This window comes from Actinia tenebrosa, unplaced genomic scaffold, assembly GCF_029948245.1.
Source record: "Actinia tenebrosa isolate PJP-AT-01 unplaced genomic scaffold, QUT_ActTen_1.0 PGA_scaffold4__44_contigs__length_22323623, whole genome shotgun sequence".
Classification (NCBI taxonomy): Eukaryota; Metazoa; Cnidaria; class Anthozoa; order Actiniaria; family Actiniidae; genus Actinia; species Actinia tenebrosa.
Genome location: NW_028292581.1, coordinates 6,350,809 through 6,367,654, shown reverse-complemented (window position 1 = coordinate 6,367,654; position 16,846 = coordinate 6,350,809). Strand labels below are relative to the sequence as shown.

Sequence of the window (16,846 nt, the reverse complement as noted above, 5' to 3'; positions counted from 1 at the left end):
GAGTAGTTTTGCTTTGAAATAGACCGGGAACCCTGTGGACATATGGACGGACGGACGCGGACGGAAGTGACGTATTCAAAAAACTTCAAGAGTATACTTTTGTCAGATCAAGATACTGTATTAACAAACACAATATGAAAGAATTAGTCTTAAATTTCAAGCATGAACCGTAAGTTTTGGCATTTTTTGGAAGTCCAATTTACTTATGTTTTGACTGATTTACATACGCATTCAGAGCATGAGGAGACGTTTTTCACTCGTGTCCTCGATGGCCATGGGTTACGATTTTTCTGAAAGGTCAATTTAATCGATTCGCGTGAAGCCGCTTATGTTTGAGGCTCAAATGGACCAGTTTTACACAATGATTTCTTCAGATAATCAATGACGGAAAAAAGAACTTTATACAAAATATTTTAGACTAATGGATATATAAATAGTTGGGGGCCTCGTTTTCATTTATGTTAAAATTGCGTAGCTATACTATTTATTCGTATTGTCAGCATGAATGTGCGCGTGTCCCACGCGCGTGACTAGTGTTTTTCTTGGAAAAATTCACAAAGAGGAGTTAAGATCGTTGGGGGAATAACCCTTTATTACAATAATAAGGGGTTATTCCCAAATAATCTAGACACTACTTCCTGGATTAGCTGTTGATTCACCCTTTATTTTATTAACCTTTGCCGCTGAAGTCTGCATATTTTGATTTTGTTTGTTCCAAGGCGAGTTTATGTTTCGTTATTTGCATTAAAATGTGCAACCGTGCACATTTTTCGTCTTCGTTTAGGCTGCGTTCATAATGTATGGCAGAGGGGGGGAGGTGAAATCTTTAAATGACAAAAAAATTATAAGACCTCCCCTTGAAGTCCCCCCAAAAATAACTATACCCTCTCCCCCCCCCCCCCCCCCCCCAAGGTAATCTCTCGTAGCTTCTTCTAAAAATTTTGCATCCCCCCAATTCTCTGATAAAATTTTTCAAACCCCCCCCCCCCCCCCCCCATTTTACTGGCAAATATGTTTCCGACCCCCCCTAAATTCACCCCCCCCCCCCTGCCATATATTATGAACGCAGCCTTATGGTGTGTTTCTAAAGTCTGATCTAACAACACGTCATTCGATATGGAAAAATATAGAAGTTTCTAGGGGCATCGAAAAGGTGCTAATAAAGCTTTGAACAGAGTTAATCGATTCACTAAGCTTTTACTCTGCTTTGAAGTAACGGTCGAATTCAGAATATTATTCAAGATGGCTGATATGACACCAGAAAATAGATTCAACGCTTTAATTCTAGACCTAGCAAAAGATATTAAGCAAGAAGAATTCGAAGACTTGAAATTCTTATGCCAAGATATTCCTGGAGCAGGCAACACAACATCGCCACGCGAGTTGTTTGCAAAACTTAAAAAAGGAGGAAAACTTAGCATGCAGGAAACAGGATACCTCGAAGCACTTTTAAACAGGATTCATAGAGTAGACTTAAAGAACAAGCTTCAGGATTTTATCGATAGTAAGTATTGAATAATTCTCACAGCGCAACGGGCAAAAGTATAGCGGATTATGGTTAAGTGTTTGATGGAAACATTTTGCAAGTTTGTTTTGACTGGTATAGATTGAATTTATTCGAAAAAATGGTGGCAAGGGTCAAAATAATCAAATTCGCTCTTCTTTTGAAGTTAGATAGGCCATTATTAGATATGAATCCCTGGGTAGTTGGTTTTCGAAAATATTATTTTATTTTCGAGAAAACGGCCACAGAAGAGGTTCGAGCGAAGCTCAAGCAAGAGACGCTCAAGAGGAGTGAAAATGGACAAACTTTGAACAAAGCGCACGTCAAAAATAAACCATCTATGACAGTTTTTGAACTTTCATCTTAATGTAACACCATTTTTCGTTCATTGGACTGAATTTCGAGCTTATTGGGAATGGAACGATTTTTTGGCGAGGAAAAAATAGAGTACCGAAGTTTGACGTCACGAAAAACAAAATTTTGCTTTTGACAATTTTCGATCCTTAATTTCGATGAACATCAAGAAAGACATCGGTTAAAAAGCAACGGAGATATGGTCGCTTGAACCAGGGCAAAAATACAAAGATTCGTATGAGGAAATTATATATTCAAACGGCCGTAGTCTATCTCTGTTGCTATTCATCCAATTCTTCTGAAACTTGGCGTGTTGTAAGCGTCTTTGATTTAGATCGAAATTATAATATAGTGAAAATAATATTTTGTGACGTCATCACTTCCGTACTCTACTTAGACTCTTCCACAGTCTCTCGCTCGTCCGTTCCGTCTCCACGCTTAGAGACTGTAACGGTACAATGACCGAAAGGACTTATGGGTCCCGAAAACTTGGACCCAGCGTGCTTTGGGAACCAAAATACTCGTCCACAGTCTCTCTCGTTTTCGCCGCCATCTTGAAAATATTGAAATATTTAACTTCTCAATTTCTAAATATCGACGTTTTATTTTATATAGCACATGGTTTAAATATTTTTTGAAAGTTCTTTTTGATGACGTGCCAAAGTAACTTGGTAATAAAAATTTTTTCGGCAACATAAATTTATTGGAAAATAATAAAATTTCACAGATTTAAAGCCAAGACAATGTTAAAAAAAGTTTTTCAATAATCAAGTCCATACACATTTTTGCACGCGAGGCACTCGAAATTGGATGATATTTTGGCTCTCTCAGAGGGTCAATTATGCACAAATTGGTATTCCTCGTTTTTCTCGGAAATAAAGCCATATTTTGGCAAATGAAGTATACCACGGTTTATATCGCATCAAGGTCTTCCTAATACTAAAATATGAGCAAATTAGATTTTTCGACTGTTGCCGGCGTATGTTCGATTTTTGTAGCCTGCGTAGCCGGGCGTTCCCCAAACCCCACAAGGAATGCCTGGCTACGCAGGCTACGATTTTTGCTGACATCCTCTCTTAACCTATTACGGTCGAAAGTCAAACAGTGTTATTTTTAGATTTTAGCTTTTTTCTCCTCATCCTCAGGTACGATTTTTCTGAATTTTTCTGAATCTTTTAATCTAGTACTAATGCAGCCTGTGTATAAATATGGATGGAAAGTCTAGGGCAGAAAAAAAGTTATGACGCCGCTTGAAATTTCAAAAAAAAAAAAAAAATGAAGCATATAAAACATCGCGCTGTAGAACCATTACCATTCCACAATGTTAAAAATCCTTAGTCCTGCGTTGATTTGAGAAGCGTGATTTTCGCATGTGTTTCAACCAAATTCAACAGGTTTCTATGCAGTCGGGATGTGAACGCGCATAATTAGAGGTGAAACATCGTCTCTCCCCTAGCAATAGTTGACATTCAATCTAACAACAAGACGTTCAAACAATTAAAACAAACGTGCAAAATGTTTTCATTAAACACTTAACCGCAATCCGTTGTATAATCTATATTTAAATAATGTATTCCCATACTTCTATGCAAGGGCTTTTTCCTGTCAAACCACAGGCAGCCCAAACAACGTTCCTGTGTATGGTATATTTAAGGGAATGTATGGGAGTCATGATGAAGATATGATAATAAAATGTTTCAATTAACAATTTGCTTCAAAACTTGCTGCAGTCGCTGCTTGACCTAGTAGGTTTTTTTTTCAAAATTCATTCTTCTCTCTCTAAACATTATTACTAGTACAACACCCTTGATTCCTCCACTCCAATGTAATGCATAACTTTTGCTCACAACTACCTACTCATCAGTCCTCCCTTGTTGGTGTTACACCGTAACACCAGTAGTGGATCCAAGGGTGGTTCCATGGGTTTCATGAAAACCTCCTTTGTGAGATCTTGTGAAGCAAATCCTTAGCTTCTTCATCTCCTTTGTGAAGCTGATCACACCACCTTTGTTTTCGGAGTGGCGGCCATCTTGGAGCCCCCTCTTTTATAAACCCTGAATTTGCCACTGCACACATCAATTGATTAATTTAATCTAATTTAATTTAAAATGCTTTGCAGATACTAACTGTAATGAAAGACATGGTGTCAATGAAAGTCAAGGAGCACAGACATGTGGGCTACCAGTAAAGCAGACTTATTTCATTGGTCGAGATGCCTTAGTAGAGAAGATAACCAAGGTGTATATCGCAGATACGAAGCCAATGGTAGCTGTCGTGGCACCACCAGGGTTTGGTAAGACATGTGTAGCTACTCATGTTGGTCATGCTATGAAAGATAAGGGGTTCAAAGTCATTTATGTGTCCCTTCAAAAAAAGCAGTCTTGTCATTTGATGTGCCGTGATATCTTAAAATCAATAGATTCAAAGATTCCTTTCTCAGATGATGTTGTTCAGCAAACAAAAAATCACCTCGAGTCCCTGAAGCATAAAACTCTTCTCATCCTTGATAATGCCGAAGATATTCAAAGCTCAAGTTCTTCTCATGACTTTGAAAGTTTCATTGAGTTCCTGGGAAGCCATGCAGAGAATCTGAAGATATTTTTGGGAACAAGAAAACGCATGTGTACAATATACTTTGAACATAAATCATTTAAACTCTCTCAACTTGATGATGAACCATCTTTGAGCCTCCTTCTTGCTTTGGCTGATGGCACAAGTTTAAACATTCCGCATGAAGAAAATGAAATGAAGAAACTTGCCATCCAATGTTATGGTGTCCCACTTTTAATCAAAATTGCAGCTGATTTTGTAAAGAATGGATACGATCCAACAAAACTTGCAAATGATTTACAAAAGAAACCTTATGATGTTTTAAACTTGAAAGAAAATGAACTGATGAAGTTCTTGACCAACTCTATCCAGGTTTTTCTGGACAGTCTTTCAAGAGAAAAGCTAGTATGTTTGGTACAATTGTCCTGTTTCCCTGCACAATTCATGGAGGACACTGCTAATGAAATATTGTTTGAAGATGATGTGAAATGTAGTGGCATGTTGTCCTCTCTTCATGCCAGTGCCTTAATACAGCTGGATGGAAAAAGGTACAGTCTACATCCCTTGATACAGACACTCTGTAGAGAGGACAAGGAACAAGAAAGAATGAAGTGCAAAAAAGAAGGGGAAAAAGCCACAGAAAAATTCAGCTATTACTATTTTGATGAATTAAAAAAGCTTCATTGCCAGTTTGTCAGCAAAGATGGCTGCCAGAAAGCTGTAAAGCAATTCTGGAGTTCCAAGATGAATCTACTTCAAGCACTTGAAAATGCTTTAAAGTGCAAGGATAACAAGATGAAAGTTAAATGTATTGATGTATTTAATGCAAGCATCAATCTGTTGGGCAAAATCATGCCTCCAAGTCGTTGTTTTTCAGTTTATGAGCAGTTATATGATGAAGCAGAGAGAATTAAGGACAAGGAGAGAATGAGTGAGTGCCTTGTTTCTCGTGGCTTTCGATTCATGTGCGAGGTAAGCCATGGTAAATTTTCCCAAGATGCGTTTGATGCTTTTGATACAGCACTCTCTTTATGGAAGAATGATTCTTTCAAGACCGAACAGTGCACTGAAGCATATGCACATTGCCTTAGCAAGCAAGGCTTGTGCTACATCTTCAAGGGAGACACAGAACAGGGTTGGAAATTGATAAATGATGCAATCCCTATCCGTCGTCAACTTGGCGACAAGGTGTTGTTAGCTGCTAGCTACTGTGATAAAGCAAGTAAGGAACAACAAATAATAGATATTATTACATAGTCACCTCACTACGTATTCTCTCATTCGTTGAGAACTGTGCTTTATTAGTGTTTATTATATAGTTAGGATAGTACGTGCGCGCTGATTGGTCGAAAACTGTACTTTATTAGTGAACGGAGCACAGTACTGAGGAGAAAATGCTGCCTTTGTAATTACATCTGCAAATGGTAGACTTTCAAGTGGCTCGGATAACAACTTTAAATGGCGGTCCCGTCTCTCCACACTCATCATACTAACCAACATCGCATGTGCGTAAAAGCACCACTGAGGACGTAAAAAAACCCTGGCAGTGACCACCCTCAGTGCCTACACTTCATACTTACCATCTCTCATGCTTGTAAAATTGCATAAAAGCAATCTGTCATTCACAAATCAATGTAAAGCGCCTTCGTGATTATATTCATATAGAAAGGGCGCTGTATAAGTCATAAATCTGTGTTCAGGAATGAAGCATGGAAAAACGCGCGCTGTCTCATTTTATTATGCAAAATATACTTTTAAAATACGTGTATCTAATTTAAACAAAGTAATTGTATTCTCTGATTTGGTTCGAAACAGTTGCTTCCCGCTTCTGCAATGACCATGCTCAAGCCATCGAAATATTTGAAACCCAATGCCTTCCAGTGTACAAAGATCAGTTAGGTGACCACCCCTGGGTAGCATCACTACTTGACTACATGTCCAAATCTCATCAAGATCTTGGGTGTCTGGCAAAGGCCATTGAATGCAACCAGCAGTCACTTGAAATTCGTGAGAAGCTACTAGGAGATCATCAAGACACAGCTAGATCATATGTCCGCCGCGGTGAGCTGTTAGTACAGCAGGACAACATGGAAGATGCTCTTGAAGCATACAGAAAAGCCGCATCAATACAGGACAGAGTGATGGGTGTCCATGAAGAAACTAAGTCCTCTTATCAAGCTATGGAAGAAATACTTCGCAGACTAAACAGGAATGAAGAGAGTCAACAGATCACGGAACTTGTTGAAACCCACACTACTAAGCTAAAGAATATAAGAACATTGAAAAGACAAATATCAGAGGACATCAAAAGAAGAGCAGACTCGTTCCAGGACTGAACAAGGCCTGGTAGCTCTACTCATCAGCTGCGCATTCTTGCGTAATAGTGTTTTCGGGTAAGGTATGCTGCAAACCAGAATTGATAAAAATAACTCAACACCGTCTAAATGTTTAGTGTTGAGTTTTCTACTACATAAAAATGTTAGATTGTGAGCCAAGGTTCGTTAGACCCGCGTTAGATCCCCAGGCCTCTCAAAACCACGCCACAACAGGGGTCTGTTTTGATGGCAAACAGGCCCCCCGCAACCATGCTCACAACTGGCCATGATGGGGTATGATCAAGTGATCACCATAGAAATCGATCCTGCATGTTAGTATATGAAATATTCATACGTATGGGAAGATATTGTGTCTCTAGAAACATGCTGGGATTACAGACCACGTGTCATTCATTAGATCTAAGATACGCAGGTATACCGACCTGTGTTACTGGTAAACAAACATGGCTGACAGCCACGTACTTTCTGTATGAAATATTTTTTGAAAGAAAATTTTAGTGTTAGGAAATCATGAAATAATTATACGTATAGTCAAGGGCGGATCCAGGGTTTTTTGAAGGGGGGGTCTAAGGGGTAAATTTTGTGGGCAAAGAAATCCCAGTCGCATTTTTGCCACAGGAAGCCCATTTGACCTCAGGAATGACAGGGGGGTCGCGACCCCCCCGACCCTCCCCCTGGATCCGCCCTTGTATAGTTCATAAGTTAGATCATAGTTATGGTTATATGAAATTAGTTTTATAATTAATTAGGATGTTTGAACTTTTTTAACAAGCATTTATGACTCGCCGGCTCGACCTAGTATTTTTTACAGATTTTAATATCCTTTTGACTTTAATTTGTAAGTCAATTGGTCCAAGTTTAAATATGTTTACTATAAAATATAAATTAAGATATCATCATTCGAGCATGATACATACAGTCAAACTGAGGAGAGTCCAAGTCATTGTAAATAATGTGTGCAAAATAGTCATTGGTAGAAAAAAAATAAAACCACGACAAACGTCAGTATTGTTATGTAAGTACTGTTTAATAAACGAGCAGGAGTGTTTTATCGGGTTTAAAACCACGAGGCGTAGCCGAGTGGTTTTAGACCCGATAAAACACGATCTGCGAGTTTATTAAACGGCTTCAAAAACTTTAAGTATAATTCACCGAAACCTTTGGTTGAAGTAGAGCGGCCATATACCTTGCGAACCTTGACTTTTATACTTTGATAGTCGTTTGTACAGCAATGTCATGCGCAGTGAGGTTTGTATGTCACTGCCATGCGCAGTAAGTGCAAAAAAGGCTCCCACAAGTTGAAGACAACATGCCGAACTCAAGACATGGGCACTAGACGACGATAATTTATGGGTCGTCGATGATCGTACGTGAGACTGACCTTAATGAGACTCTAATACCCCATTGACACATAAACGTTTTTAGTTAAACTATGTTTTCATTAGGAAAGAAATTGAGAAACTAGAAACCTACAACATAATAAAACTTTCTAAAATATTGTCAGAGCAAGACAAAGGATAGTTTGCATGAGTTATTTTACCAAATATTGTGCAGTGTTCGTAGATAGTTCCAAACCTGTTTAGTTAAAACACTTTAAAACATGTTTAATCCTTGGTGTGAATGGGCTATAAGTCTTCATCTAAACTTGGATGCACCTTTTTTCTGATAAGGTTGTCCACATTAGTATTCTTTATATAAAGAATACTAATGCAGAGGACTTTATGGGGTTTAAAGGTCCATGCACGTGACGTGTATGGTCGCTCCAATTGGTACAAATGCTCATGAAATATTAATGATTTTTGAATATTAGTATAATTGAAGACTTGAATATAGAGTTTCTCGCCCTGTGATTGGTCGATCGAAGGGGGGCTATGCAAAATTACTGCTGTCATGAAGTGGGGTTAGGTTGTGTTTGCAACGTTTTCCATGTGATTTTGCCGAACCGAATCCGAAAGGAGTTTTTTATTGAAGTGAAGCGAGAATTTGTATAGAGCGGCAAATGAGCAACGAAGAGACGCGCAGAGGATGGTGGACTTTGCGGAAGTCTCCACAGGGACTGATATTTAAATACACCAAAAGGATTATGGTAAGTATATTAATATCGTAATACCGAAGTCTACGTGCGCCTTTCAGAATAGCCCACTCGTAATCTGCAAGTGCACCGGATAAAAAAAATAAAATTACTTCCGTCTTTAAAAATTAATGGTCTCACTGACCATATCAGGTGCGATACGACACGATCTGATGAAACCCAATGATTGGTACTAGACCCGTTCTCAGTGTTGCCGACGCTAAACTTCGATCGATCGATTAGATTTGCCTTGACGTGCTTCCGTTTAGTTGTCAATCCTATTTTATTTTTCTGAGGTTGTTTTATTCCGAGTCTCAGTGATCGTAATTTACGTATGAAAACTCAAAAACAGTTTTCATTAGATAAATCACTAACTTTGTCATTATAGAAGTTAATGGAGACTAATTAAAAGCTGTATTCAATAATATCAGATGAGCATCAATCGTTAATCAAAATGTAATATTTCATTAGTTCAAATGTCACTGATCCGACTATAAAGCATATAAAGTGCGTTCAAAATGTCGACGTCACCACACAGGCGCCAGGGATTTCGTAGCACACGTTCATCGTACAGCTGTAAACAGAGCGTTACAAGAATTTATTACTCGGGCTACCTGCAAGGTAGACCGAGTCTAGGTTTCGGTTTTCTATCTATCTATCTATCTATCGACGTTGTCGAAAGTGTGTAAGCCTGCGATGCTCGGCGGTCTGCGGTGTTCCCCTGCAAGTATGAAAACGAGGCGGGTTACCACAAGTCATGTGACTTGCTTTGCTTTTCGAAGGTTCTGTAGGTCTTTTTCCTTTTGCTTATCTTTCTAGCTGCTTCTCGTGCTTTATCTTGAAAACTTATTGGAAAGTAATGGCGACTTGCTGTTCTGCTGAGGCGCTCAAAATACATACAAAAGCACACGCCGTTCGCGGTAGACCCACTCTAAAAGATGTCGAGCGTCAGTTTCGAAACGGGTCGTTCCGCGAACTCAAAACCCAAAAGAATACCAGAAAGAATAATACTCAAAGCAATGCCAAATATACTCAAAGCAATACCAAAGAAACTCAAACGAATACAAAGTCAAATGTACTCAAAGTTACTCAAAGACACTCGAACGAAAGAACAAATACTAACTCTTTAGTAAGCAGGAACTTCATTGACAAAGAAGATGAGAAAGACAGGAAACTGAATATCCCAAACAACATGGACGACATATTGAAATCTTCCAAGATAACATTTAATGCGTTTCCAGAATCAAGAAGCCTTGGACATATATCATTGACAGTGAGGATAAGTCTTTTATTTATTGTATTGTTTTCGTTTACGATTTTGAATATATTTTTCAATACTCTATCGTTCTTTGAACTATCAGTAGCGAGCGTGTTGATCGCTGCCCTGTGCATGGTTCTTGTTGTACATTTCATAAATACCTCGACCAAGACTTTCGTAGATTCTTTACAAAATGACTGCGATGTGTTTGAAAAAGCTGTACAATTATCTGTATTTGTTTATCCCAATAAAGAGTCACATTTATTAGAGGAATGCAGGTCTCATTATGCTAAATTTCATATTCATCAGTATGTTGAGCACAAGCCTCGTGTTGTTTCGCGTGATCGAGAACCAAGTAGAGTCCCAGTTAAACGACTCACCCAACTTTTGCACAAAAGCAGAAAAATACGGAAAAAGGTTCGTAAGTATGTGGTCAATAATGTACCCATGTCATCTAGAATTCATTGTTTTCTTAATAAATGTAATTTCAATCCCGAAGAAGTAAAATCATATGTCAAAAGTTGTCATCGAAAGTTTAAGAAAAACACTGGCCATGCTAGTGCTTTACCCAGACGGAGGAAATTATGTTCTAGAAAATCACTTTTTTACTTACACAAAAGAGCAATAAATGCAAGTTATAAGCTTATTTATTACTTGCCACTCTTGACAAATCCAGGTTCACAAAAATATGCTGGTTTATCCCATGTTTACAAAAGTGTCAATCACAGAATCAATCACAGTAAGTTTACCCTGAGTAGAGACGTAGAAAAAAATCCTGGCCCATACACAGTAACTGATCCCAACAAAACAGTTTCTGCTCCATATTCTCAAGGTAACATTGCATTATTTGGGTCAAATGCTGGTCGTCAATGTGTAGCGATGTCATTGTGTGCATTGATATATAAACATAGGAGTTCATTAAGATCTTCAGGAGACCTAGTAAACATTATGAATATTGGGAATGAGTTATATTGTCTTTTATCAAGGTTGTACAACCAAGACTTTTTACTTTTGACAGAATTACCTTGTATGCTAACAGTATTAGAAACTAATTACCAGCTGGAATACAGTCCAAGCTATACTGGTAATGTACATGATGTGTCATCTACTGTTGATTACATTTATTGTATGCCCTTGGGCAATGCTTTGCAAATTTTAGTTAGAGAAAATTATCAGTCATTTCTTTTAACTATTCAATGTAGTACAGTAGCTATTTATTGTCATGATGATGGTAGATTTAAGATATTTGACTCTCATGCTCGTAATTCATATGGCCTCCCCCATCCTCAAGGTACTTGTGTACTCCTAGATGTTGAGGACTTGAATGCTTTAATAAATTACTTTCAAAGTTTGTATGATAATTCAACAGGTTTATTTGAACTCAGAGGAGTCCATATCACAGAAATGTGTATACAAAGCAATGCTACTGAAAATTCATATAAAAATCCAGAAATCCACACAGCTGAACAGCTGAGTGAAGTGATTTGCAAAGCTACAGGTAATGATCGGCAAAGCAACAAGAGTGGAAAAACAAACTTAAATACCAATAATACCAGTAGTATTCTTTTGAGGCATTGCTGTGCTCTATCATTTTATTGTATTTGTTTTTCTGTCATTAAAGCCTGTAGCTATTGGAATTCAGACACCCTGGACTCCATTTCTGATCATGGCAACATGTTTTATAATCAAAGCTTGAACAAACACTACCTTACAATCAATGATTTACCAGCAAGCCTCCAGATATATGATGTAGATATCAGGGTGACTTATAATTTACAAAAACAAATTAAATTGAACTACACACATGAGACAAGTAAATTAGAACTCCAGAAAATAATAATAAATAATATACATTGTAATACAGGATTTTTAGCATGGCTGTCGACTTCTTGTGTTTGTTGCATCTTTCAACATAAATCCAGGACCACTGACTTCAATCTCATGATGTTAAATGATAATGGAGACTTCAATGTATTCGAAAAAGTGAAAAATGTATCCACCTTAGTACAGAAAATGATGGATATTACAACAAAAACAGTTCAATCCGATGAGCAAGATTTCTCTATTTTATTTCTATCATGCTCAAGTCAGTTGTCAAACACTACAAGACAAAGTATTCTAAGGAAACACAAATCAAATGCACAAAAAAACAAGACTGCTGAGAAATGCAAGCTAAGCTATGCAAACATGGAACCTGCTCTTAAGAAACAACATTTGTCTCAAAAAGCAGAACAGTATAGGTCTATGAATTCTGGAAAAAGAGAAAATAACCTTTCACGTTTGCGATCTAACAGTCGAGCATGGTACAACTCCATGGACACTAATAAAAAACAAAACCGTTTATCAGACATGTGCACTAACAGTCAGACATGGTACAATTCCATGAGTACTACAGAAAAACAAAACCGTTTATCAGACATGTGCATTAACAGTCAAACATGGTACAATTCCATGGACACTACAGAAAAACAAAACCGATTATCAGACATGCGCACTAACAGCCAGACATGGTACAATTCCATGGGTACTACAGAAAAACAAAACCGATTATCAGAAATGCAATCTAATTCTCAATTCCAGTACCATTTCCATTAACTAGTGCTCTCTGTTTTCCCTTTAAAGTTCTACATTCTATTATACACAGGTAGCCCGAGTATACGACTTTAGGGCGTCTAGTTGATTTATAGGATGGCCACGCCATGTCGTATTGTGTACGTGAAGGTCAACTGGTTATATAAGGGTTAGTATCCGCATGTTTTCCACTCATGCAAAAAACTACGGTGGCCGAGAACGGCAATAAAAACAGTCAAAGCCAAAAAAGTCAAAGTGATTTAGGACCACACTATTTCTGGGAGCTTTGAATCTGAGTTTAACTATTCGCTGTTTTGCTTTTAGCCGTTTGACAAATCGCGTGAAGACAAAATGTCGGAGGCCAAGTGGAGAAATGTCAAAAGCGAAAGTCTTTCACGACAAAATGCAGGATGATAAAATGTCAAAAGCGAAAGCTTTCATGACAAAATGCAGGATGATAAAATGTCAAAAGCGAAAGTCTTTCACGACAAAATGCAGGATGATAAAATGTCAAAAGCGAAAGCTTTCATGATAAAATGCGGGACAATAAAATGTCAAAAGCGAAATTATTTTATGACAAAACGCTGGACGACAAAGTCGCTTGAGACGAAATGTAAAAATGTCTTGTGACAAAATAACAAGAGGAAATTGATCAAAAAGACAAACTCATGCACTTTGTAACCGTTTGAACTTTTGACTTTTCTAACTTTGACTATTTTTAAAACCGCTCAAAGCAATAAAAACTTGGTGTGTTGGTTGTGCAGTGATCACTCGGGGTGTTGTGGTATTCGAAGAATTTATATAATTAATGAAAAAAATAAACAAAACGGGGAAACGGAAAGTGCGGAATGTGCACTTTTATACATGTAAATAGTGCTCCACTTGCTGTTGCCGTTATATTCAATTTAAAGAAGTGAGTTAAAAATTTTAAAAATTAAAAGTTTGTTAATGGCTGCGACCTTTTACGTGACATGGCTACGAAGGCCATGATTGATAGGTTTTTAAAGCAATTCCGATTTTTTAAATTTTAAATAAAAAAAAAAGATTTTATATTTTGCATTCAAACTTTTTGGCAATGTTGATCGAGTTTGATTTCAATTTTTTAATTTATTAATTTATGCTAGAAATCTCAGCCAAATATTTTTCTTCGTTTTACCTATTTATAAATTAGTGCACTTTTCGCACTTTCCTCTTTTTACCACGACCCTATCAAAAGTGACGAGGTAATAATACTCACGCGCACAATATATCATCACTTTATAATAGCGCAGCGCACTGATTCTAAAAATAGCTTAAAGATTCGGACAAACATTGCATTCTGTTTAACCGCTACGAGGATTATACGAACCGATTTTATTATTTTTACTTAAAGTTACAATAATAACCCATGTAAACTAAGATCAACTGCGATCGGCTGTGAAAAGTATCTGCTGAAAGTAAACTTGTAAGTTTGTTTGTCCGAATTTCGCCTTTGTCTTCGTTTTTATGACGTCACGGTTGCGCTGCGCCATTGCCCTATTTCACTATGACGTCACATCAAAACAATCTATTTTTTAAACGCAAAGGATCATGGTCGTTGGAGGGGGTCAAATCAACGCAAATTCACCGAAAATTGTTCTAAAACCCGTATCAATCCACGAAGAGAAGTCAAACTCTCAGAATATTTTTTAGTACATATTAACACAAATTGTATCTGAAAACCAGGCCATTTTAGACTAAACTGTTTCGCTAGGAGCAAATTTTGTTGAATTTTCTATTGGTTTTGGCGATTCTATCCCCCACATAAACAAGCAGTGACGTTATAGTGAAATAGGGCAATTGATCGCTTTTTAATTGTCGTTCAGTTAATACGGATAAAACCTCAGTTGAAAAAATTGATGAAGTAAGGGGTAAGTGTCAATTTTAAAGATATCCGGCGAACTGTGAAATCGCACACGGCTTCCACTGATATCATTCAGTTATAACCACACTTTGACTAATGATCAGCTTATCATTTACCCATCATATTAGAAAATCCCCTAATCGATAATAGATCTAATGAAGAAGACAGAACGACTGACTGATGTTTTTGATCTGAGTTACACGACTGTTGATTTTGCTCATTTCGTAAGTTTATTTAGTTAGCCAACCGTCTGGAGAAGACATCCGTGGTTTTCATTGAAATTTGATCATTCGAAATACTCAATTCGGTCACCGAAACAGCTTTTTTAATTACGACTTTTTTGTTTTACAAAACTAGGACACCCAACAGGGCTGCAGCTAAATTAAAAAGACTTGCCTTCTGACTCTTAAATTATTATTCACTAGTGTCACGTACCTTGAATTGGACTGAACAAATTTTGGCAAATACATAGAAAGAGAGATGTCGATAATAAATAAGAGCTCGTAATCGGCCGATAACCCGGCGCAGAAAATAACTTTTACTTCCTGGCTCACTTTTACTTTCAGCTTTCATCAAGACAATTGAACGAATACTTTGGATTTCTAGGTTAGATCTGATTGCGTTTTAAACCAATTTACTACTATTGTTGCTGGAATGAATATAAATTTGAATTTGTTTTCAGTAAATGTCAGGTTATCGGAAGATACTCCGTCGGACAGTTAGGGTTCTCATTTCAAAGCATGCATATTTATTCTAGCGAGTGTATTTACAGTTCGCCTGTCAAATCATTGTATTATTGGTCTTGGCCTGACGCGAAAATTAAAAATGAGTGGAGCCGTGATAAGAGTGGATCGTGACTGACGAAATACTTAGATGACAGAACAAGAGTCATAAGTAAAGGATTGTTCATTCAATTGTACTTAACCCTTTCGGATTTGATATATCAAAACGCTCACGTTTTCAGCTGCGGTGATTCAGATCCGGTCAAAAAAATGCCCATGCTATCACGTATGAGTTACAACTTGATATGGGTCAGCATAAAGCCGACGTTAAGGTTGAGATTCTCATTATTGGATTCAAAAAAGTGACACAGCATCATATTTTCTCTTTTGTTTATAGCTGGGATCAATGGAACTGAACCGATCAGTAACGAGTAGAAATGATGGAAGTGAGCATTCCCAAATAGATCGAAGGCAACGACAGCTACGGCGAAGGCGTCGAAGGAGAGTGATCAACAGTACATTGATATGTATAGGAATTATCCTGATCATTGGATGCTTCGTTATGGCTTCATATTCTTACGTTTTTCTGGAGGATTGTAAAGATTGTTCTTCGCAACGAGAGGTCGATGTTGCTAAGGTCTTTCGGTTTTTGTCGGCTGGTCTATTTTTAATCGGGGTTTTCATGGTGGCTTTTTCTTTATGTACTTATCAGGGAAAACACTCCGAAACATTTGGAAATTCGGATTTGAGAAGAGTCTCTCTACAGACTGTCGCCTGTGTTATTTCAGAGACCGCAATGGAAAAATCTCCTTCAGTATTTTGTGGCGCTTACAGTAATCCAGGATTAAATTGCAGCATTTCGGACTTGACTGAACCAGTTCCTGAAATGACAAGTGGTGCTCATGATCATGTAATAGCAGTTAGTTGCTATAGAAACAGTGGAAGTGAAGTCGAGGCTCCAACATCAAGAGGGAGATTGTATCATAACTTTCTTGAACTCAGAGCGGATGAAGACTTAATCAACCCGCCACCATCTTATCAAGAAGCTTTGAGTATGCAAATTCGTGGACAATCCCTAAAAAGTAGTTAGGATCAGGTTAAGATTCATTACGCTTGCTATTAACGTCATATGAGCTCTAGGACCTCCCTGAGCTTCAGACACGACATATCTATTTACTTTCTTATTGGCATTTTAGTCGCAGTTTCTTGTAAAAAAAGTACTTAGATAGCGGAATGGATCGGATTAGAACCCTGATTGCGTTTGTCATTAACGTCATTGGCTGAACTGCAGTCACCGTTTGGCTGGCGTTTCGTTTGCATTTCTACTTTGGATTTCATCGTAGTATTTTCATGGGAAAAAAGATAAAGTGAAGATGGATAAGACGACCTACTACTGTCGCTATTTTAACTGCCGGATTATCTGAGTCCGCTTTACCATGCAGTTCTTCCTAACGTTTAATTACAGACAGCGAGCAACAATGCAGCGAGAAAACTCAAGCCCCCTCGCCGCGATCGACAGTGAGCGCTCCTAAGGAAGGGCTCTCAAGAACTGAAGGAACAAAAATTGGTACTAAATTCAGTTTGATACGACCCGGCAG

The 16,846-nt window shown here is 37.8% G+C and overlaps 2 protein-coding genes across 2 annotated transcripts; both read left to right on the top strand.

Moving 5' to 3' along the window:
- Window positions 1-1,055: 1,055 nt before the first annotated feature.
- Window positions 1,056-7,749, top strand: LOC116288082 (uncharacterized). Its single transcript, XM_031694816.2, has 3 exons — window positions 1,056-1,504; window positions 3,978-5,630; window positions 6,224-7,749. Exons 1-3 carry the CDS (start codon window positions 1,243-1,245, stop codon window positions 6,742-6,744), a joined length of 2,436 nt encoding a protein of 811 aa, XP_031550676.2. The 5' UTR covers window positions 1,056-1,242; the 3' UTR covers window positions 6,745-7,749.
- Window positions 7,750-9,291: 1,542 nt separating this feature from the next.
- LOC148906925 (uncharacterized) lies at window positions 9,292-12,778 on the top strand. The gene is made up of 2 exons (XM_089036362.1): window positions 9,292-11,157; window positions 11,443-12,778. The coding sequence occupies exons 1-2, from the start codon at window positions 9,675-9,677 to the stop codon at window positions 12,666-12,668; spliced, it is 2,709 nt and encodes a 902-aa protein (XP_088892488.1). The 5' UTR covers window positions 9,292-9,674; the 3' UTR covers window positions 12,669-12,778.
- Window positions 12,779-16,846: the final 4,068 nt, after the last annotated feature.